Raw genomic sequence first — 25,160 nt, 5'->3', positions numbered from 1 at the left:
AATAATGCAAATAAAACAAGTTCATATTCATTTTTAAACAACACAATACTAATGTTTAACTTAGGAGAGTTCAGAAATCCGAAGCAAGTTTTCTTCCAAGATAACCTTGTACATGACTTGATTCATGTGATCGTCACAAAGAAAAATCTGCACAATTCCAGCCTTGCTGAAGCACCCCCAGATCATCACTGATCCTCCACCTGGTTGTCTAATGGTTAGACAAAGACCTAGAGAGGCCTTCAAGCCACAGTGTCTCGCACCCACTGTGAAATTTGGTGGAGGATCGGTGATGATCTGGAGGAGCTTCAGTTGAAGTGTTTCGCTCCATGCAGAGTGTAGTCTCACGTGTCAGAACAAACACCGCAAGGCATCAGTAATGTGAGTTTTTATTTTGCCTTTAAAGGTTGCTCTCATACTGTATAATGGCAGTTATACACCCTTCCCAGCCACTCCAGCACCAGACGCAATGGGGAAAAACTGTCTGTGTGAATTTTTGGCAATAACCAATAGTTTCAGAAATCTGTTATCGGTGTGAGCAAACTCTATATATCGGTCGACCTCTAGATCAATGACCACAAGCCATCAAAAAAAAAAAGCTGAGATGCTTGAATTTTTGTGCCAGGAGTGTCTCCTAACAGCAATGTGAAAGACTGGCAGAGAGCATGCCAAGATGCATGAAAGCTGTGATTGAAAATCAGGGTTATTCCACCAAATATTGATTTCTGAACTCTTCCTAAGTTAAAATTTTAGTATTGTGTTGTTTAAAAATGAATATTAACTTGTTTTCTTTGCATTATTCAAGGTCTAAAAACACTGCATATTTTTTATTTTGACCAGTTGTCATTTTCTGCAAATAAATGCTCTAAATGACCATATTTTTATTTGGAATTTGGGAGAAATGTTGTAAGTACTTTATAGAATATAACAAACATTCACATTTTACTCAAACACATACCTATAAATAGTAATCCAGAGAAACTGATAATTCTGCAGTGGTCTCTTAATTTTTTTTTTATTATTAGAATCCTCTTGCAGATAATGCCAAATGTGCAGTATGTAAACTTCTGCACAGGACTGTATAAACTAACTCTAATGCACACTTTCATAGTTTTGTAACCCATGTCGTGGATTAACATTGTATTCCAGATGAGACAAGCCACTTCGACAGGTTGGATTTACCAAAAATCTTGCATTCTCTTTCCCTCTCTGTTCCTAAAACAGTTCAAATGTAGCACAGAACACTTAAAAAAGACCTTGTGCCAGAGAAGTATTTGCCAAAGCTTAACGATTATATTCCTCGTTTTAAAAATCAATTACTGTAGAATGCAGTAGTTCTCTGCTAGAGCTCTCTCATGTTCAGTACACCGTCCTTCATTCTTGAAAGAAGAAATTGAAACACTCAATATTGTGGCAGTAAATGTACAACATTGTGATTGCAGATGTTTCCTTTAGTATTCTTAGTATATATATATATATATATATATATATATATATATATATATATATATAGCACTGTATTTTGTTACAAGTGTCAAAGTTGGTTGAGCAGCTTTTAAAAAATTGCATAAAGCAAACTTCAGTCACCATTCACTTTCACTGCACCTTTCTTCAATGAAAGTGCATAGTGACTAAGGCTAACATTCTGCCTAATGTCTCATTTTGTGTTTCATGAAAGAAGGAAAAAAGTCATATCCTCATTTAAAATCTTTTGCCATGTATTCTATTAGAAATAAATATGTAAAATGTACATAATGATTTGTAGAGTCCACAGACCCCCCGCAATACCTTTGTGGAACCCCTGTTGAAAACGCTGCACATATAGAATCCATTCCTCATGAATGAGATGTGACATGAGAAGGCACTGCCAGGGTATTCTCTGAGAAAGTGGTCCAGTTCTTACCACTCCAGCCCCCCTCTACACTGCATTCCATGTGACCTGCTTAATATCACTGTAGGGGGAGTGACTAATCAGAGACAGTCTCATAGCTCTTCTCGTAATTTATTCGCCCATGTTTCAAAATGCTGACAATTGTAGGCGATTAATATGGCTCAATGGTACTAACAAATTTAGCACACATCTTATCTCTGGTAGGTGAACAACATTTATGCCAAATAATTGTAAGTTTGAGAGGTAGAGCATTAAAAGTGCTTATAGATCACTCTCATTATAATGAATGAAGCTGCGCAAGTAATTTACTATTACATTTACGTAATCATTTAGAAGTCATTTAGACAACGCTTTTATCCAAAGCGACTTACAAATCAGCAACACAAAAAATTAATCTTTGCCTCATCCGCAGGTCAGCAGACGGCTTTATTGAATGGCTTCATTGATTATAATAGGAGTGATCCAATATTCCTGATCTCTCTGTTGAGGAAATAATTGTGAGCATCAAAACAATGATATAATTTCATTGCCTCTCTCACATAGACACTCAGTATCAACAAAATGTCTCAGTCACTTCATGTAAAGGTTTGATGTTGAGAAAATATGTTAACTCAGAGCCTTATTTAAAGGATCTGGTAATGATGAAATATTTCACCCAAAAATATTTAACATTCTGTATTTATCTTGTGTTATTTCAAACCTCTATGCTGTTGTTTTTTCAGTGGAACACAAAAGGAGAAATTTGGAAAGAATTTTTCCATAGATATTTTCCATACAACACGAACAAATTGTTCAGTCCTATTTTTTATCCGGATCAGTCGGTTCATTAAAAAATAAATGGCACCAAAAAACTATTATTTTTATTAAATTATTAAGGAACTACTGCCAAGGAAATGTTGCCAATGGAATTCATCATCATATTCTCAGAGCTCCCAATTTTCATTCTGAAACTGAACTGGACCCTGTCCAATTGGCATGAACGTGACAGTAGCGACAGGCTGCTGTGAGACCTCCTATTGATCTCACCTGTGGCTCTGTGTTAATCCAGAGAGGATGAGAGGTCACTCATCCTATTAGGGCAATAATAGCCATCAGTTTAAGCTTTTTGTATTAACAGGCTTTGGCCTAATCCAATATGTGCACCTCAAATCCTTTGATCTCTTTTAGGACATACTCCTGATCCCAGAGTGGGCTTTTCTTACATAATCGAGGGAAACTTTACAAACATGAATAAATAGTACTAATAAATAAGCAAACAACTCTGAATGAATCAACAAAGACTGTGAAGTCTAACATGTTTGTCTAAACAAAATAAACATGTAATAACAAATAACGTTCTGAATTCCATTTCGGAATTTTCATAATAATACAGACTTCTTGATAGCACTCAGTGGTTTAAATGAAGCAATGTGTAACAGCTGCATCCACATCTGCATGTTTAATTTAGCCAGTATCCATTCCCATCTTATAACACACAGACACAACTTCTCCATTCACACTATCTGCTCAAAGCTTTCCATCACAGCAATCGCAGTAAAAAAAAAAAAAAATTGTAATCCTCATCCAGATGACAATATTAGTCTGCTGTTTTGTCATTTATCATTTGGAAAAGCGTGCTGCTCATCTAGTTAAGGCCCCAACGTCTTAATGGCTTCCTGGGTGTTATGGCAGGGATAGATGAAATTTTCTCGGCCTGCCATATCGGCTGCCTCCTTAGCTTGGGAGAACTCACATTTGGCATTTACTGATTCTGAGTCTATCCTCTCCGAGACACTGACCCGATGTGACAATCTTAATACTGCTGCCTCATTAACTATCAGAAAACAAAACATTTTGAGGATCCTGTGAGCATCCAAGCAGGCCAGCAGTTAATCAAAACAAAACTGTGTCTGAGACACGTGGTACATGGTACGCATAGGAAACAGCCTCATTTAAACACACTTAAAGCTGATGTTGCATTGTCCAGAGAAGTGATTTGTGTTCATAAGCTAACTAGTTGCCATTAGTTCTGCTACTAGTCAACAAACCAGCTGGATCTGTTTCACTAGTCAAGTGTTAGCTCACAAAAATATTTTATTCTGTCAAATTTTTTTTACCCTCATGTAGTTCCAAACATATGTATTTCTTTCTTCCACAGAAAATCCGCAATTTTGAAGAATTTCTGCACTTTTTTTCCCCATACAATGAAAGTTTATGGGGACTGAGGCTAACATTCTGCCTAACATCTCCTTCTGTTTTCAACAGAATAAAAATACAAAAATCTGAAAGTTTTAGAACAGCAGGAGGGGGTGTAAATGATAACAAAATGTTAAATTTTGTGTTAACTATCCCTTTAAATTGCACTTGTTATACACATGCCAACCACAGGGGGAAAGTTTCTGTCCACATACTGTGTCCCAGTTGTCACGGCACCATTGGAATTCCAAGCCACCACTATCGTCTGCTCCACATCACCAGCATTCCAATACCTTCATTAAATTCACCTGTCACTCATTTCACTGCAATCTAGAACTCTATTTTAATCTCCCATGTTCTCTCAGTAATTGTCTTGTCTTGTCTCGTCGCTTGTCATATAGACCTCTACAATCACTTTAGTTTAGTTAAGTACTTTGCATTGCTAACATTCATCCTTTGTTTTCTCCACTTCAATTTATTAAGATTGTTTTTTTTATTTTGCTATTAAACATCCTGCTCTTTGATTTCAAACCACTCCTGTGTTCTTCATGACAAAAGAATAGACCTGAAACAATGGACTCAGCGGGATCTGATAGGATCATTTGGTTTTCAACCCCCACTTTTTCCCTGGTCTGGAGAGCCATCGGAAGATCCGGCAGTGTACCACTTGTTAAAAAAAATTTAAAGAAACTGGAACGCCACACATATCCATCTACAGCATGCTGTCTGCTGCCAGAAAATACATACTGATGGCCGACAGTCCAACACTCTGCAATGCCACCCAGGCCAGAATGTGTGGCTCTCCTCCAAGGACAACCGACTCCCCTGTAAAAAGCTTAATCCAGTCACTTACCATTTAAAACTACCTCCACAATACAGATTTATATACAGATTGCGCTACCTCCGCCGCCACCTTGCTTGCTCCACATCAGTTTACTGAGCTTGGCTTTATTTTGCTATTAAACATCCTGCTTTTTGAGTTCAAGCCACCTCTTTGTCCGTCTTCCTCATGACACCAGTGTAGGTGATTGACATAAGTATTGTTTGATAAGCTGTAACAGACAAATATATTTAGAACAAAGTGGAAAATAATGCAAACTTTGATGTTCGCTTGTCTGAGTTCATTTAAAGTAGAAAAAAGTCCAAAATGGCAAAGATAAATACTGACCTGCTGAATAGTTAACTACTTTTAACTATTCAACAAGGAGGAGTGCAGGGCCGGGCCGTGATGGAGCTGAATGTATCAGCTGATCAGCAGGAGAGCGAGATAAGGGGCAGCTGGAAACGCCAGTTCGAGAGAGAGAGAGAGAGAGAGAGAGATGCACATGGCTGCATTGTATCTATAACCTTATTTTTTATGTTGTTTTAAGTTTATTTATATCATTAAAGTGTATGTTCCCCGTCTGTCGCTCACTTCGACGTTGTGCCACATGAAGCGACACTAGGGGACTTCTTTGAAGGCCTCGGTTACCTCTGAACTTGAGAAAAGGCCAATGAGAAATCGGCAGACAGAATTTGCATGTCCCTCCCCCGGACATACGGGTATAAAAGGAGGGAATCATGTGTCTGTCCATTCAGATTTCTTCTTTGGAGCAGAGTGGTTGTGTGATCAGCGAGCTGAAGTCACTTACTGTTCCACTCATCTCTGTAGAGCGTATGCTGTTGGATCTACGGAGCACATTAGCAGCATTCTCCTTCGCGATTTGGGGATGGCAGTGGGCTCGGTTTTGCCGGGTGGATCCCCACGAACCACCCGCCCCTGGCACGCTCATTGACTTCCGTCCAAGCACAAGGTGAGAGTTTGCTTACTCCCTGGAGCCACCTGAGCTGGATGATGAGTTCGGCGCCGCAGTGGAGAGCGTTCCAGCGTCTGACGCGGAAGACTTGACTTGACTGCCACCTAAACTTGACTTGACTGCACGCCCAGTCTGCCCCCCCACGGTTACTTTCTTTCCGGAGGTGCATGAACAGCAGATGCAGCCTTTGACACGCTAAGGGAAGTGGGCATCTGCATACTCAATTACCTTGAAGACTGGCTCATCCTAGCCCACTCTCGAGAGTTACTGTTCGCATACAGAGACCAGGTGCTCAGGCACCTCAGCCATCTAGGGCTTCATGTGAACTGGGAAAAGAGCAAGCTCATCCCGGTTCAGAGCATCTCTTTTCTCGACATGGAGTTAGACTCAGTCACAATGACAGTGCGCCTCACCTACGAACACACGCAGTTGGTGCTGAAATGCCTCTTCTTATTCAAGCCAGGCAAAGCAGTTCCTCTAAAACAATTCCAGAGGCTCCTCGGGCATATGGCATCCTCCGCGGCAGTCGCGCCACTGGGGTTCATGCATATAAGACCGTTTCAGCACTGGCTCCAGACTCAAATCCCAAGATAGGCATGGTGTCGTATGTTCATCACCCCCGCCTGCCACCAGACTTTCAACCCCTGGATAGACCTCTGTTTTCTGCGGACAGTAGTCCCCCTACAGAAGGTGTCCCGATGCGTTCTAGTCACCACAGACCCCTCCAAACAGGGTTGGGGCGCCGTGTGCAATGGGCACGCAGCTGTCAGCTCCTGGACGGGGCCCTGGCTGGGTTGGCACATCAACTGCCTAGAGTTGCTGGCTTGCCCTGCAGAGGTTTCTCCCACTAATAAGGGGGCAAGCAAGTCTCGATGAGGCGGCGTGCGCTCTCATCATATGTCACAACTCGCCCGCCATCTTCTCCTTTGGAGCCAGCAACGACTCAAGTCGTTGCGCGCCACTCACATCCCGGGCAACCTCAATACGGCAGCGGACACTCTGTCACAACATGGTATGCTCAGCGGAGAGTGGAGGCTCCGCCCCCAGGTGGTCCAGCTGATTTGGGAGCGGTTCGGCAAAGCACAGATAGACCTGTTTGATTCCCAAGAGACCTTTGTCTTGTTCCGTGTTTTGTCAGGTCCGAGCCGGTAGAAATTGCGGTTACGCGGAACAACTGACCGGGTGTACCGCTTGCACCTAGTGCCTTTCCCCTCCTCTGAGGCGAACACATGCACTCTTATCCCAGGAGATCACACTAACTCGGCTCCCTAGATGACTCCTCCCTAGCCCTCTGGTCCGCGAATTCAGCGGAGGAATTCCCCGACCAGACCCACTACGGGTACTAAAATTACTCTATACTGGAATAGGTGCTCCACAGGATGGGCCCTTGTGTGGATTAATCACCCTGTGTGTATTTTCCACAGTACGGTCCACCTATGGTGGACCCGCGTCTATCTTGGGCATTCTCTGCTGCCCAGCGGTCGCCGTGTTTGTAGCAACTCCCCATCGCAGCAGGTAGGATCTACCACCGCACCATTCCCACATGTGGCCTGAAAACCCATGTGATGCCACTCTTTACCTCTCCCCAGCCTGGGCAGGTGGTGGTCTTCACAGTGTCTTTTCCCCCTTAAAGAATAGGAGTTGTAAAAGAACACCTTTCCCGATGCGTGTGATAGCGTGAAGATGGCCCCAGCCACTTTAACTCTATGCGAGAAACATAGAGAGAGAAAAGGCACGGCTGGCGAAGCCTGCTCCCATGCTTGGCATATCGCTTTGTTCCCCCCTTCGGGGTGCCGGGATCCTAAACATTTTATGACGATTTTTATGAGGCGTTGGGTAAGAGTGCATGCAGTCTGATGCAGCCTGTCGCCTTGGCACACAACTGCCGGCTCGCACCTTCATCAGCAGCGCACGTACACGGTTCAGCGCATGGCACGATTGAATAGGGACCCCAAGTGTCGCTTAATTTGACACAACGTCAAAGTGAACGACAGATGGGGAAAATCTAGGTTACTCCTTTCCCTGATGGAGGGAACGAGATGTTGTGTCCCCCCAGCCACGACGCTGAACTGAGCCATTGTTATGGCCGAAACCTTATTCTCGTCTCAAAAAACCTGAATGGACAGACGCATGATTCCCTCCTTTTATACCCGTATGTCTTGCGGAGGGACATGCAAATTCTGTCTGCCAAATTCTCATTGGCCTTTTCTCAAGTTCAGAGGTAACCGATGCCTTCAAATAAGTTCCCTAGTGTCCTAGTGTCGCTTCATTCGAAACAACATCTCGTTCCCTCCATCAGGGAACGGAGGTTACAAAATTAACCTAGACGTTTATTGTTCAGCCGGATCCCACCTCCTCCTTGCCCATCTTTAGACTGTTACAGCCACCTTGCATAATTTTAGCTGTTTTAAATACATTACATAAAAGCACTATACAGCAGTTAAGAATGTTTCTTTATGAAGTAATATGTAAAGATATTCTTCTTGTAAGACAAGTACCATTAAGTGCCCTTCCTCGTGAACTAAATATTCAGCGAGCATGTTGGCAGAAGCAAGCAAACGCTCCAGGGAAGGTGAGGGGCGGAGCCTGGACCCGGTTGGGTGATGCAAAAGAACTATTTATGCCCTCTTCTCAAGCAGAGAACACAGCACACCCAGGGGTGCTCATCCCAAGACAAGAAGGAAGTATTAGACAAACACCAAAAAGCTGTTCCACCATTACAAGGCCACACAGGAAATTCCATGTACTGAGTAAAACTGAAGAATGATCATAAATAATTCATGAGAGTGTTCCCAAGAAGCATTTTCTGACAAGACTGAAATAGATTCATAAAAAGCATTGTGTATCTTCTAAGTACTTAATGGACTATATTTCAGAATGGAAACAGTCTGGAACAGAGATTATTGCAATTCTGCTTGTCAAATGTAGTCATATATTCAACTTTCTATAAGATTATGCAACAGCAGAGAGTTAGAGAGGAAAATGCTGATGAACTACATTTTTGGCTACTTCTAGGCCCTCACTCATTAAGAAAGTCTAAAGAATAGCTATAATTAAAAAGAAAAAGATCAAATGCCATGGGTTGTCTGGAGGACTAATCATAAGGGACTGAGCTAAGAGGATGAAAGGTACCTGTAAAAGGAAAATCTTTACGGATTTATGTCTACATACTTCCTACACACTTGACTGGTTGATGATTATGAAGCCCTTACAGTAAATTACAGGCCCAATAAAATCACTTGATTTGATGAATTTCCGATTTAAAAAGGAAGTTTAGACATGACATATCGAAGGGTGTTTATATCACAACACTGGACTATGACTTTCTATGGTTGGTTGCAAGTGGTATTAGGGGAGGGACATTCTCATTCTATCAGACAGCATCTGAATGGAAGTCTGTGAAGTGCAAGATGGGTTAACCATTCTTTTCTCTTTTTTTCCCTGGAAGAGTAAGACATTTGAAATATGTCTAATTCATAAAAGTTAACTACACTCTGAGTACACTAGCATAAAGAAGGTTTCAAAGCAAACAGATATAAATGGGGTCATTAACTTGTGAAGAAACGTTGCTAACATCTAAATTTTATCAATTTTAAAATATGGGAAACACAATTAGTTAGTTGCCTGTCCTTGATGCTATACTTAACTTTACAAAATAGTATCTCTTTGCAAAGCACAGTATGTTTTCTAAGATTGCTCTTTCAGAATGATACATTAACATACAGATCTCTGGCCTTACTGTACTAACGTCTCGGGTTATGACTATAACCCTTGTTCCCTGAGAAGGGAACGAGACACTGCGTCGTTGAAAACAACTCTTTGTGGAACGCTCCTTAGCGTGCGCCTCTGAATTATGAATGAAACTATTCCAATCTTGATTGGTGTTGCGTCATGACGTAACATGTGACGGCATAACCGGATGCATAAAAGTGACGCCGGTACACACACACATTAGCCTAGCAATGAAGCAAGCCGCTCTCAGGCATTGAGGGGCGTGGCAGGACGACGCAGTGTCTCGTTCCCTTCTCAGGGAACAAGGGTTATAGTCATAACCCGAGACGTTCCCTTCCGAGGGAACTCGCACTGCGTCGTTGAAAACGACTCTTTGGGGAACGAATGCCCACTAGGCCACGCACCGAAAAAAGGCCTGCCCTAGAGTGAAACTGAACTCAGGCACTCAACTAGGACGAGAGCACACGTGCGCCAGGCCAACTAGGGAGGTGCAGACTATAAAACCTGATGAAAGTGTGCGGGGTAGCCCAACCGGCTGCCTCACAGATCTCCTGGAGGGGCACTCCCGATAAGAGAGCCCTAGAGGACGCCATGCATCTGAATGAGCCCTTATGGCCAAAGGTGAAGGCAAATTGCGCACCTGTAGGCCGAGATAATAGCCTGAACAATCCAATTACTAATGGTTTGTTTCAAGGCAGGGAGCCCCTTCTTAGGTGACCCAAAACACACTAACAGTTGGTCCGACCTCCTCCAAGAAGAGGACCTCTCGAGGTAAATGCCCAAAGCTCTGACAGGGCAGAGCAAATGGAGCCTCTCTTCTTCTGCCGACACATGAGGTGGAGGATGAAAAGCCTGCAGGACCGTAGACCGTGCCGCGTTAGAAGGCACCTTAGGCACATAGCCAGGTCTCGGGTGCAGAATGGCTTTAACTTCGCCAGGGTCAAACTCCAAGCAAGCTGGTGTTACTGCCAGGGCTTGAAGATCTCCCACCCTCTTTAGAGAGGTAATAGCTAAGAGAAAAGCCATCTTGAACGTCAGGTCCTTGGGCGAAGCCGACTGAAGGGGTCCGAAGGGGCCAGGGATAACCCTTCGAGAACCACCGCCAGGTCCCAGGCAGGAACCCTGGACCTGGTTGTCGGTCTCATCCTCCATGTACCACGGAGAAAACGAATGACCAGCTGGTGCCTCCCCAGAGGCCCATCACTCAGTGGTGCATGGAAAGCCGAAATGGCAGCCACGTACACCTTAAGTGTGGAAGGGGAGAGACCCACAGAGAAACGATTTTGAAGAAACTCCAGAACTGAAGCCACCGGGCAGTTAACTGGATCTAATTCATGTTCTCTACACCAAGTGGAGAACACATTCCACTTGAGGCCATATAATCTCCTAGTAGACGGAGCCCTAGAGCCAAGTATGGTTTCAACCACCCCTGCTGATAGACCAGCATTTAGGTACTGAACCCCCTCAGGGGCCAGACCCACAGTTTCCACATCTCTGGACGAGGGTGGAAAACTGTGCCCCCTGCCTGAGACAACATATCCCTCCTCAGAGGAATCTGCCGTGGCAGAGCTATCAGGAGTGAAATTATGTCTGAGAACCATACTCGGGCCGGCCACATCGGAGCAACCAAATGTAGACTGATGCCCTCTTGGCGGACCCTTTCCAGGACTCCCGGGAGCAGAGCGATCGGGGGAAATGCGTACAGTCGAGGCCTCGGCCAGGCCTGTACCATGGCATCCAACCCCAGTTGGGCTGGATGTGAGAGGAAGAACCAAAGTGGACAGTGGGACGTCCCTCGAGACGCGGATAGATCCACTTCCGATGGTCCAAATTTGTCCCCTATCGACTTCACCACCTCTGGATGAAGTCTCCATTCCCCGAGCCTCAGCCCCTGCCTCGACAGGATGTCTGCTCCCTGATTCTGAAGCCCCGGAACATACATTGCTCTGATAGACAGTATTTTCCCTTGGGACCAAAGAATTATCTGATGCGCCAGTCTGCACAGAGGGCGCCATCCGAGTCCCCCTTGTTGGTTCAGATAAGCTACCACTGATGTATTGTCCGAACGTACTAGGACATGGTAACCTTTGTAGCGTCTGGAGGAATCAATGAATGGAGAATCATGGACTCGGCTATTTTGGAGACAAAAGGACCTCTGTAAGATCACGGAAATGGTCTGTGTTAGTACGAGGAACTGTTGTCAGAGAGACAATCCAACTATTGACAGAGGATCCTCGTGATGCCCCCCCCACACACATGTGACATCCTCGTGTTACCATGTGAGGAAAAACCATGTGGAACTTTGAATTAGAAATGTGTGTGCTTTCCCATAAAGCCTAAAAGGGCTTATTTTTAATGAAAAGTGTTTTAATCCCTGTGTGCTGTGCATTTTGGTGTTAGATCAAAACTAGTAGAATGGTTTAACATGTGTGTAGATTTAAACCCTGAGGATTCATATTTAACAGCCCAAGGGTGTATATTCCTTTTAAGTGATACCAAACACATTTTTCTTGGTATCAAATTAAACCTTACGATGTGTCCTAATGGAATATACATATAAGATAACCTTAGAACTGTGTTCTGTTAGTTTTTTTTTCATCTTTTGAGTTGTTCAAAGCGAAGGTCTGACTAAATCATGAAGTATGCAAATGAGCTTTGACCAGACAAAGGGAGCAAATTCGCGCCCAAAACGGAGGGGCCTCATTGGGTCACTTCTCACACAGGAGGCGTGACCTCCCTACTTTAAAGGTCAGATCCAGCATTGACTCGCTTCTCTCTTCTTGCTCATCTCTTCTTCGAACTCTCTTGCCGCGCTCTTCAACCCAACTCCCAACTTCACTTCTTCTCCCGATCTTCTGCAACCCTCCGGAACACTCGCCAACTATTCAACAAGTATTCCTAAGACGCTTCGAACTTCTCGGAACAACCCTTCAATTCCTCTTCAAGTGAGTTTCAACTCCACGCTCTGGAAACACCGCACCGAAGTCCTCTGTCTCAAGAACGCCACGAGGACACGCAGTCTCGCTCAAGCAACACAAAAGGTCTAGTGTGCAAGTATGATTTCACCTGAAATTCCAACGCGTTAAAGTGTGTAATTCCAGTTGCTGGCTCTTAAAGGGTTAATTGTTGTAATAAGTTTGCCATACCTCCAATAATTCTTCACTTTCCCTTACTGCATTTATTTCGTTTATTTTATGCTTATTCTGTGTTATATGTATGTTTGTCAATTGCACTGATATATCATAGTGCCTTGTATTAAACTCAATTATACGCGTAATTGTCTGTGTGTGTTGGTTACAAAACAAAGCCTCTTTAATGTGCGATTTTAAGCTACGAGCTGATATTATCAAAGTAAGTTAACGTGCTTTTGATGAGTAGGCTTATAACTAGGAATAACCCCTCTGGAGAATTGATCAAAGTACCGAATAAAGTGGTTCGTGCGGACGAACTGACTGGTTGCTGGTAGCCTACGGGTCAATTCCATTACGGGGTTATTAAAATTAATATAGCCTGTCTGCATAGAATATATATTCCTAATTAAATATAATTTGTTGTGTTTAATTATCTATATATTTTTGAAGCAGACTCTTGGACTATATAAGCCTTCCTTTTAAGGTTTAAGGCGTTTTTAATATGTAGTGGTGTCCGGGTCACCCGTACGATTAATCATTGATTTCGATCAGTAATATTAATTGTACATTCCCCAAACCTGACCTGTGCACACGCTACACCTTAGATGTCTGGAAGGAAGCTCCTCAGAGCCCTGAACACAGCCAACATCTCTAGACAGTTTATGTGCCAAGAATGATGATGGTCCTGCCACAGACCCCTGGCAAAGCGGCCGTCCATGACCGCGCCCCAGCCAGTGAGGGAGGCGTCTGTCGAAACGGTTTTCCGGCGACATGACGCTCCCAACACTGGCCCTAGGGACAGGAACCAAGGTTTCTTCCATATTAGCAGAGAACGAAGGCATCTGCGCGTTACTCTGATTATACTGAAATGGATTCCCCTTGGGGAAAACCCCTTGGCTTTCAGCCACCACTGGAGGGGCCTCATGTGTAGAAGGCCCAAAGGTATAATGTTGGATGCCGCTGCCATGAGGCCCAGCAGTCTTTGAAACTGCTTTACAGTGATGGCCTGGCCTAGTTTTAACCCGGACACCATCGCCAGAACGGACTCGATACGTACAGGAGACATGCGTGCCTGCATCGTAACCGAGCCCCACACAACACCCAGAAACGTTGTGCACTGGGATGGTTGTAACACACTCTTTTTGTGTTGAGTCTCAACCCCAAACTTCGAATATGGCCAAGGGCGACATCTCGATGCCGAACCGCCATTTCTCGAGACTGGGCCAGAATGAGCCAGTCATCGATAAAATTCAGTATCGCGGATGCCCTGAAGTCTCAGAGGAGCAGGAGCTGCATCCATACATTTGGTGAATGTGCGGGGAGAGAGTGCTAGGCCGAGCGGAAGAACCCGATATTCGTAAGCTTCAGCCCCGAGCGAACCTCAGGAACCTCCTGTGACATGGAAGGATGGGTACATGAAAATAGGCGTCTTTTAGATCTATCGTGACAAACCAGTCCTGGGATCTGATCTGACTCACGATGACAGGAATGGTAAGCATTTTGAACCTGAACCTCCTCAAAGGCCGGTTCAAAACTCTGAGATCTAAAATCAGCCTCAACCCCCATCCTTTTTTGGAACTATAAAGTACCGGCTGTAAAGACCGGACTCCCTGTCTGAATGAGGAACACGTTCTATGGCCTCCTTCAGCAGCAGAGATTGCACTTCTTGTTCCATCACCTGAGCCTGCTCCGGAACCACTGTAGTCTGCACCACCCCAGGGGGGGCGGTGCCCGAACTGCAGTCTGTACCCTGATTTTATTATATGCAGGACCCATGCAGATATGTTGGGAAGATGATTCCATGCCTCTACAAAATCTACTAAGGGAACCAGCCTCTCGGGTGTTTTTCAAGCACTGTTCTCGACTTCCTGAAGCGAGATACCGGCAGGATTTAGTCGATACAGTCCTTGTGACCACAATTGATGTGTGTTTTTTATTTTTTGGAAATTGATGTGGCCCGAAGCGTCAGAGACGGCGGGAACCGACACCGATTTCCTGAGGACTCCGCTGCGAGAGCAACCTCGGTTGCTCTGCAGCAGAGGGGACAGCCCTCCGAGGTTCTACCACCTCGGTAAGACCTCTTTCCGGAAGCTTCAACTAAGGGAACCAGCCTCTCGAGGCTGGTCTCGGGTGTTTTTCGAGCACTGTTCCCGACTTCCTGAAGCGGGAAACCGGCAGGATTTAGTCGATACAATTCTTGTGACCACAATTGATGCTTGTTGTTTTTTTTTTTTATTATTATTTATTTATTTTTTTTTGACACGAACGGCACGGTGTGCGTTCGCTGGAAATTGATGTGGCCCGAAGCGTCAGAGACGGCGGGAAACCAACACCGATTGTGTGCGGCCATGTAAGCCCTACTTATTAAAGCAGGACCAAAACCGTGGGGAACGCGAGCCTGACCGTGCTCATCAAAGCACGCCAACCGGGAGCGCAGCACTCTCATGGGTAGTGCTTCACAACTTTCACAGGCAGATCCCTCGAGAGCTGCCTGTGCGTGCTGTGCTCTCAAACAGTTCACACATAAAGCGTACGTGTCCCTACACGTAATAAAACGAGGGCAGGGGTGCACGCACTTCTTGAACTGTTCGGTGGCCATAATATTTTTAAATCAGACAAACAACACCAAATAAGACAAACAATTTCAACATAGAGCGCTTGCTGAAGAGCGAAAGCTAATGTGTGTGTGTACCGGCGTCACTTTTATGCATCCGGTTATGCCGTCACATGTTACGTCATGACGCAACACCAATCAAGATTGGAATAGTTTCAGTCATAATTCAGAGGCGCACGCTAAGGAGCGTTCCCCAAGAGTCGTTTTCAACGACGCAGTGCGAGTTCCCTCGGAAGGGAACCAGAGAGTATTTACACAATGAGGCAGCCACATTTGCTCTATCGTGAACCACATTTTTAAGATCTATGCTTAAACAAGAAAAAAAATGCCATTTGTCTAGGAAAAATACAATTATTTGAAGATATATTCCCTGAACACAAGTCTTACACAATTTTGCTTCTCAAGTAAAAGTATCTTGTTTCACTGATATTTATCAATTATACAATGATTAAGACATAAATCAACACATTAAGTCATCAAAAAGAAATCTACATCAAGAAAAGATTCTGGTTTTGGTGCAAGACTAAATTATCCGGGGTATAGGTTCAGAAAGCCCAAGGCTGTGAACAGCCCTATCAAATTCCAGTAAAAGCCCCATCATAGCACAATCTTAATCTATGCCTTTCCTGATCTTCCTCATTCAATGCCTCTCAATGCAACTCACCTCTCACAATCTCTGTCTGCTAAAATGTTAGCTGTGCCAGTGCCCCTTCTCTAGCACTATCTGTGAGAAGAGCTTTCTCCTCTTGCTTTCCAGAACCCTGAGGGAGGCAGAGCGACGTCGGTAGGTCAGAGAATGATCTGTCCCCACTCACTGAGGCCCCTGTCAGTTTTCTGTGAGCTAGAGCCTCTGCCGGATGAGCCGGCTGGCCAGTAGGCGCCAGGCCACATTTCATGTCACTGCAGTTCTGGAGAGAATGCCGCAGGCTGCGGCATCCCAACGCATCAGCTCTATGAGATGTTTATATAAGTTAGAAGAGGGAGTAAGAGACTGAGCTATTCACTTTAGCGTGTGCACTTGTTGTAATTAGGACATTGTTTTGATGAAGATGCAGTGGGGTTGAAAGTTGAAAGTCTTATATTAATAGTGATAATGCTTTTTTTTTTTTTGCTTTTTTTTTTTGTTTGTTTGTTACAAATGATATTAAAGGCAACTCAATTTGAGTGAATTAATTAATTGAAAAAAATTATGTGAATTTCAGAATTTCGTTTTTGGTATGTCCCCCTTTTATCTTAAAGGGATAGTTAACTAAAACAAATTTATTCTGTGTTGATTTACTCAGCCACAATAAATTATTTCACAGAATGCCCAAGTTGTGCTGTCCCTAGTCACAATTCAGTTTAATTTTATGGGGGAAGCCATAAAAAGTGAATAGTGACCAGCATGGACATTCCTCTAAATGTATCCTTTGGATTTCTATGGAAGAAAGGAGATTTGGGTTTAGAAACAAGCATGATGGTGAGTTTGTAACAGCATGCACTCAAGCTGGCATGTGTTTCTCAAGATTATTTGTTTAAAACCTGATGATCCATGTAATCCCAGCATGATTTGATAATATTACAAAGAGTATCTTGTGTGCTTCAATGGAAGCAAGGAAATCTGACTTTTTATGCAAAAGAGATAACAAGGTCAATTTCACAAATTTGCTTATTTGATTAGTGACCTAGAAATAGTGCAGCATCTTAAATCATTCTTATTCATTTTACACCATAATATGACTTTGATTTGTATGACTTTTCATTTTTAGGATTTCGAGAAATTTAAAACAAAGTTCATTCATACAACTCAATGTGGCGCAAGCTGATAAATTCTTTGAGCTTGTTATCTATTAGCCAATCTGTTAGCTCACATGTGGCATGTTAAGCCAATCGGCTTGCAAGGTGTTGATTGGTCCTTTGACAGTTAAGCAGGTAGCTAATCAAACTGCGTCTCTCTTTTTGTGTAACATTTAAATTGTTGTTTTGCAGACAAACTGGTTTCACTGAAGTGTGCTGTGAGAGTTTTTGATGGTTGCTGGGGCTTTTCTTCTGTCAGCTTGCAAGGTAAGGTCTGCTTTTGTCCATGACACATAGAAGCGCATCTTTAACAAGGTAAGCCTTAGACCATTCTGGCTGGCAAACATCGCTATCTAAGGTCATTAGATTAAATAAATCCACACATAGCCAGTCTAAGTCACTAGTTAGATAAGTTCTGGGTTTTCCTGGTTCAGGTACACTTCATGGGTAAGGTCACTAGCTGTACAAGTCATTCAGACCAGCAGGCCGAGGCACACATACTGTAAATATTTAGCTTATTAGTGTTATGCCATTTGGCTAGTGACAAAGGCACACCTGGCTAGCATACACTTGGTGCACAAGGCTTTTTAAAACATCAGTAATATACTAGTCTTGGCAATAGATTTGCTTGGTTGGGGGGTTGTGTTTTGCATTTATAAGTTTCTGCAGCTTCCCTGATTTGTTGGGATATTGTTTTTAATGTTGAATCATGGAGCAACTTGTTCGGTGCAGCATGTCTTGTATTTTGTCTAATTGTGCTGCAGCAGCAGCATATACACATGCTTAACTCTGTGCGTATGTCTGTGCAGCAGCATAGTAGATCTAGTCCGCCAAGACCAACAACCAATCAATATGTCATAGCCACATTAACATGAGAGTTGTCATGACTGAACGGAAATTTAAAGAGGTCATGACATGAGGTCTTTTTTTATTACATATTTTTTAATTTATATTATTATTTTAATAAGTTCCTAGAGGTTCACTTATAATATTAGTAAAGATTTTGCACAAAAAACAGTCATATATTTTAAAACATAACAACTTTTTGTTTTGGTACTGCTTCTCCTTTTAAGACTTCAAACTAAATGCTCACTGTTATGATTGACTCTCTGCTCTTGACTGACCTGCTCTCTCCTTGACATCTCAAAGCTCACCATGACTGGGTGTGGCTACAGAGGTAATAAGGTAAAGTAGGCATTGATGTGGTGTTGTGGAGAAGGTCAGATGCAAATGTCTACCATGGTGTGAAAACACAATGTGGAGGATGTGGAGAACAAGGTGTTTTGGCAGCTTGGTTTCAACAAATGCTTTTGCAATGAGGAGAAAGTTTTGAGTTCTGAATCTTACAGTATGTTTTTATAGTACATTGACCTCTTGTATGTAAAAACATCAGCTTCTTACATGCCTAAACTAACATCAACAGGTCAACTGTTGTAAATGAATTAATAGAAAGTCTGTGCCAAATGCAATCAATGTTCAATCATGCTTTAAAAAACTCTTTAGGATAATAATGGCTCTATGCCTTCATTCACCTCAATCAAAATAATTTTTCTAAATGCTTAGTGTTTCAAGCACCAAAGAGCAAGTGTTTACAGAAGACGCACTTGTTTTGCCTTGACAGCAAACATCAGATACTCATTACAGTGGCATATTGATGACTAAGCATCCCTGCCAACGAAACTGAAATGTGGGTTTGATATCAAAAGGCTGGGATGCTCTCAAAAACAGCCTGCTGTACACTTTCAGTGTTTCCCATTAAATACCTAGACTATTGCAGCCCACCACAGTTTCATAATGAACCGAAAATATTTTTACACTTCTCATAATAACATAAAAGATCTTGAACGTTGTGTTTTGCGCCTTTGCTTTGGCAAAGCATCTCTCACTCCCAGTCAGTCAGTCTAAGCCTATATCACATATTAGAAAGTTCATATTTTTATTCTGCCATTGAAAGTAATCCAGAGCCCTGCACCCTATTTGATTGACAGGCTGTGTGTGTGTGTGTGTGTGTGTGTGTGTGTGTGTGTGTGTGTGTGTGTGTGTGTGTGTGTGTGTGTGTGTGTGTGTGTGTGTGTGTGTGTGTGTGTGTGTGTTCTGAAAATGCTCATGCTAATGAGCACCTGAACGGTCCGATACATTTCAAAATTCCGAAAAAATGCCCGTCTTGGTGAAGTATTCATGTAAACACAGAGAATACTAAAGTGAATGTAAACAGCGGAGAAAAAGGTAGATTTGTAATAATATGTTGCACTTGTAAGTATAAATGTAAGCTAATAGACCTGCTGCTGTCTAGTGTGTCAGTACAATAATCATCAACCATAACTAGAAAACATTCTCCACTCTTGACTGAATAACTTTAGTACCTTTAAAAAATATTACTGTATTATCATCATAGAGAAAGACCAGTAGTTGTTATGTTGTATTTTACTCAGAATGTTTACTTGAATACTTGATAGTCTGCTGCTGTTAAAAACATTTAAAGCTGTTAAAAAGCACTGAATATACTTAATTTACATTTTTTGATCTATTATTTTTAATCAATTTCTATTCATTGCTGTTTTTTATTGTTATTTTATTACTGACTGTTTACTAGTCTTGATTAATTATTTAAGAACTTGAAACCAGTCTTCCATCATTAACATATTAGTTAGTGTTATTATTTGTTGTGGTTTTGAAGCTGGTATTGGGAATCGTCAAATTTCACTTCCTACTGACATTTTGGTATTGTGATTTAATGTATAGCATTTATTGTACATTTTAGATCTTGCTTGATTTGATTTGATTTGATTTACTTTATTAATCCCCAAGGGGAAATTTATATGTCACAACAGCTCAAAAATACAATTAATAAATAAGCAACAACAACAACAGACAACATACACAACAACAACAAGTCTTGTTCTCAAATATCAATTTCATCAAAGCATTATGATTATATACGACCATTATCTATATATCATCTTATATAACACTGGTTATAAAATCTAATCGCAGTTGGGAAAAAAGACTTTCTAAAACGCTCTTTGTAGCAATAACATGATGAAAAAATAGATCTCATTCCATATAACTGAGCATCCCTGCTGTTAATGGTGGCGATGGAGGCTTTTCTTTATTTGACTACCATAAAATAATAATCATATGACAATAGCCTCCTCCCCTATCCAGTGCAGTTTACATTTGTGTTGCAGAGAATTGAGTTGATTGCATATGTACACTATTAGTTTGGGCATCGGTCATAATTTTAGAAAAATGTACTATATAAACTTTGACATGTTACTTGAGCACGTAACTTAAATATTCTTTGTTCACTCCGGACAAGTAACTTTTTTACTCGGACAAGTGAATGACCAATATATGTGTCCAGAGGACAAGCACATGACAAAGCTTAATGTCGAGCCCTTGCTCAAATGTATTCTCTAGTCGATTTTATGTATTGACCATTTGTGAACTGCGTTAAACTCAGTCTTGTTTACTATATTTGTGGGTGTGGCTTTTTTACCATGTCATCACCAATCATATTTATACAACCAATGTGTTTATGATTAAATGACTACTAGAGCGCCAAATTGTTTACAAGAACACAAAGTTCTTCATAGATCTGCACCAGATTGATGCTTTTAACTTTAAAATGTACACAATTTTCTTATGGGAGAGCATGCCCGCAGATCCCCATAGAGGGTCCAAGGTTCACCCACCACAGTCTCCCAAAATCCTGTGGGAAACACTGCACTTTCAAAGTGAAAAGCACAGAAAACACTGGATTTCTTTGATTGCTGGTTGACAAAAGGTCCTTTCTCCTTCCGCCAGTTCGCTAAAAGAAAGGATGGATGCAAAGTTGTTCAGAAAAGTGGAAATAAAACAGACCAGGAATATCAAGCACACTTGACTGCAGGACTAATACTGCCTGTGGAGGAGTAAAATTATAAAAAATAAAAATGTTTTTTTTAATTCAATTCAATTATGCTAATAAATTATATAAAAAAAACTAATTATCTACATTACTTATTCATAATATTATATTCTTAGTAAGGATGTGTGGTTTACCAGTACTAACGTAGTAAAAAAAAAAAAAAAGCGATACGATATCATCTTGCTAATTTCGGTACCATACTACAGTATGCTGTCATTAGCAAAATGACATGAGATGTGATAGTTTTGAGATGAATCAATGACAATTTAAAAAATTCTGGATATGGCCAAGTGTGATCATTAAACGGCAGAAGGATGTAATTTAAATAATATACAGTCACATGCGCTGCACGCTTCAGGTGCCACACTGCTCTGTCACATGATTGCCACACTCACGCACACACACACAATGCTGGTGCTTAATTTTCATGCAGAGTGTTTCGAGTATAAACGGCTGCTAACACTTAAATGTTGACATTTTTTAAGCTTGATGATAACTGCAATAACAATCACGTGGTATCGGATTTGGATTGGCATAAAATTAAACCAGAACTTTATTAACTCCAGGAGTATTTATTGTGCATACACTCTTCATCGTTTAACAAGTCAAAATATCAGCCCACATAAGCTGATGTTTAGTGTGATTTGGCCCGCAACCTAAAATGGGTTTGACAACCCTGCAATAAAGTGTTTTCATTTTAACTCTGCCTCTCAAAGTTCCAGCTCATGACACATTCCACTCAGCATTACTGTCTGTCTAATGAATGAGGCAAAGACTGGTTTTAGAAATCAATCAAATTCTCTTTTTTGGGGCCCTGAGTTCAAAAATAACAAGTACTGAGGTGGTCATCTTGGGTGTCTGACATTACTCAAGAGGGTAAGGCTAACAAGGGATGAGAGAGAGAGAGAGAGAGAGAGAGAGAGAGAGAGAGAGTGTACACGAGTCGTATGACACAGCTCAACCCCCTCAAGAGCTCTGCTTTAAAGTAATTAGAAGAATATGGGTGGCAAAGGCTTGCTTGCATTTCAAATATCTACGCCACACTTTCATAATGAAGCAATTCATTATGAGCAAGAAAATGCAGAGCTATGACATTGTAAGGGTTGTCAGAGTTTTGAGTTTTGTCATTGTCAGAGTTTTGACTTCCTGGTGCATAATCATAATGAGGCAGATTGATTGGCATAGCAATGAGATAGTAAATTGGTACAGTTCTGTTAGTTATTTGAATAAGTCATTCTACTGTGTAAGAGACCGGAAATAAAGCAGTTGAGTGGATGAAATATAAGTGTGCCGAAGAGACTGCTGACGTTAAATCCATTTTAACTCCCCGGTCAGCTCCGAAAACGGAGCGAGACACCGGCTTTTACAGTAATTGGAGTCTGCAGAGAATCCATTATGGTTTTGAGATGGGGAGCAGCGGCTGGGACCCCTGCCCACATGGCCCTCGTAACACACCACTCAACTTTTGGTTCTTGGTTTCCACCTATTCAGCGCAATAATTGAGAGTTTTGAAGCTTGAGCGCCTTCCATGCTTTACTGTCTTTTACATTATTCTATTCTCTTGCATAATTGAGCATTTGATCGCTAGTTATTCAAGGGATTTTGTTCTTACTTTTATGAAGTTCCACTATGAAAGCCTAGTTCTTTGCCAAAAGCTTCACAAATACTTAGCTTAGCTGTCAAAAGTAACAAAGGGATGTGCTGTGACTGCTGTCGTAGGGTGTCATTTGGCCAACAATTGTAACCAAAGGTTAAACTGGGCCAGAATGATCTGGAACGGCATTTAAAATTACGATTAACAAGCTCACTAATCAATTTTCTTTTGATTTGATATCAATTAAATGGGTACTTTTCTGTTAAAATATAAATTTTGCTTAAATATAAAAAATTCTCTCTCAGCTGATTCTCTTTAATTATAAAGGGACCTACTAAATGTCTAGGTAACCATTCTTGGTACAATTTGAAAACATTAATTTTACAAAATATAATTAGCAATTGTTTTTCATCATATTGGTCACATTTTTGCTTTTGAAAAATGCTCAAATTCAGAATATACCATCAATAAATGTCTTGAAATTGCATATATTATGTTGCATACATATTTGTTACATTTATCATTGTTTATTTGCAACATTTTTACTATTTACATGTATTTACATTAATATGTAGAACACAAGCTAAATCGGTACTGTCTCTTTAAGACTACCGGCATCAGCCAGTGAATTTAATTACAAGAAAGGACATACACGGTATCTTTAGAGCCTCCATGTGTGATTGGAATCAAATGTTTCTTTTTTTGGACCAGCGAAAAGATACAAACAGTGAAGCGTCCCAGTGCCGTTATATTAAAGCCACATCCACACTAATCTGTTCACGTTTGAAAACTCTTGTTTTCATTTTCCTAATGTCATCGTTTTCCAAAGTGTGCAGTTATGGAATAAATGTAGAGGAATAAATGTAGCTTTTCAAATGAAAACGTTTTAGTGTGGATGTGGCCTTTATCATCAGCACTCTTGGAATGCTGTTTGCCCAATCAGGGACCAACAGCAACTATTGTATAAATCAAGTGACTTTAGACACAACATGGACGGTTATTTTGACAATTTTTACACCACTAACAAAAACCGTTCTAAAAAAAAAACAAAGTTAGCTCATATGTTGCGTGTCACCAAGCAACTTACAGACTGTCTGAAATGCCACAAACATGGACAAGCGCAGTGATATAAACAGTGAAACGTCCCAATGTTGTTATACTAAAGGTCTGCAAAAAGTTATAATTCTTAATCTTGGAACACTGCTTGTCCAATCAGATTAAAGGACCGGAACCAACTGTCGCATAAATTGCATTTTGGGGTATTCATCATTGTACTCTTATTTAAAATGTCTAAACCACAATTGAAATATTAGTAAACTTACCCAGACCAGGAGGTACCTCCGGACATGGTGGTAATGGCTTAGGGGTTGGTGGTGTGTGGTTTGCCTCTGGCTTGGCACTGGGCAGGAGATGGTCAGCTGTGGCTAAATAGCTTGCAAAGGTAGTGTTGGTCCTGGAGAAATTATAATAGTAGTGGTGTGGTCCTCGTGAGCTGTTGGCTCCACGGCCATTGTTGAAGCGGCTGAAGATGTCGAAGCGCTGGCTGTAGACATCAAAGTACAGGATCATCATTATAAGGAAGTGCACCAGGCAGAGCAACAGCACAGCCTTGCAGATCCGCTCCAACGTCCGGCCCAACATCAGCCGGCTCATGGTCAAAGCCACACGGCACACTCTGCTACGTGCATCCGGTCAATGTCACCTTTCGTCTCCACTGGACCCTCCTGGACAGCAATTTACAAATATCACCTACAAACCAAAAGTGAGGGGAGTTAGAATTCAATGTCGGATGAGACCAATGGACTGGTGATGTCCATCAAGGAATTAGTGTTGGATAGCATCATGAAACTTAAACATCAATGTTATCACAACAGACATTTAGCTGACTATTTAACCAAATAATAATTATGCTAAGTGTATTTCAGAGTAGCTTTCCTATAGCTGTGCTAACGATTTGTGTGTATGCATACTATAGACCATTTCAAGACGGGAAGGAAGTAAAGTTTTTTTTTTTTTTCCTTGAAAATTTCCTGCAAGTTGTGCGTTCCAAATGGGATAAATCACCCTCCGAAGGGCACTGTGAAAGAAGAACAATTATGATAGTCATCCTGTAAGATCGCTACAAACAGAATGTCCAATAAAAATTAATTAAAGTGAATTCCGAATTACCCTTATTTTTTAGCCCCACACCTATTAGCCTTCAAAGATCTCCCAGTGAATAGTTTTCGAAGGGCATAGGGAATAGAACTTCTGAATAGAATGCACCCTCATTCAAAACAGCGGAAGGAGTGAAATTATATATAATTTTATCCAGATGAAAGAGAAACAAAAATACTTTAAATATTGTCCGCCCGCGGGTCATGCAGAGAGCTTCATTGAATGGCTTCATTGATTATAACCAGACACTATTTAACATAAACGGGTCAATATTATGTTAACTCTGAGCCCTATTTAAAGGATCCGTTAATGTTAATTCTCTAATTCCTTCTTATAGTTTACATTCTTGAAATGGTCTACAGCAATTAAAACAGTCAAAATTGTATC

At 41.6% G+C, this 25,160-nt stretch overlaps 1 protein-coding gene across 2 annotated transcripts in view; it reads right to left on the bottom strand.

The window, feature by feature from the left end:
- The window catches only part of LOC127645141 (beta-1,4-galactosyltransferase 2-like), a 180,111-nt gene that overhangs the window by 124,158 nt on the left and 30,793 nt on the right, over window positions 1-25,160 (bottom strand). For both annotated transcript variants that reach the window (XM_052128669.1, XM_052128668.1), the window contains one exon: window positions 23,939-24,365. In XM_052128669.1, the coding sequence (XP_051984629.1) occupies window positions 23,939-24,269 (331 nt within the window). In that variant the 5' untranslated portion in view covers window positions 24,270-24,365. The remainder of the gene's footprint in view (window positions 1-23,938; window positions 24,366-25,160) is intronic.

The sequence above is a fragment of the Xyrauchen texanus genome, chromosome 6 (genome assembly GCF_025860055.1).
Source record: "Xyrauchen texanus isolate HMW12.3.18 chromosome 6, RBS_HiC_50CHRs, whole genome shotgun sequence".
NCBI classification, from domain to species: domain Eukaryota; kingdom Metazoa; phylum Chordata; class Actinopteri; order Cypriniformes; family Catostomidae; genus Xyrauchen; species Xyrauchen texanus.
This window is presented reverse-complemented; position numbering and strand designations above follow the sequence as displayed.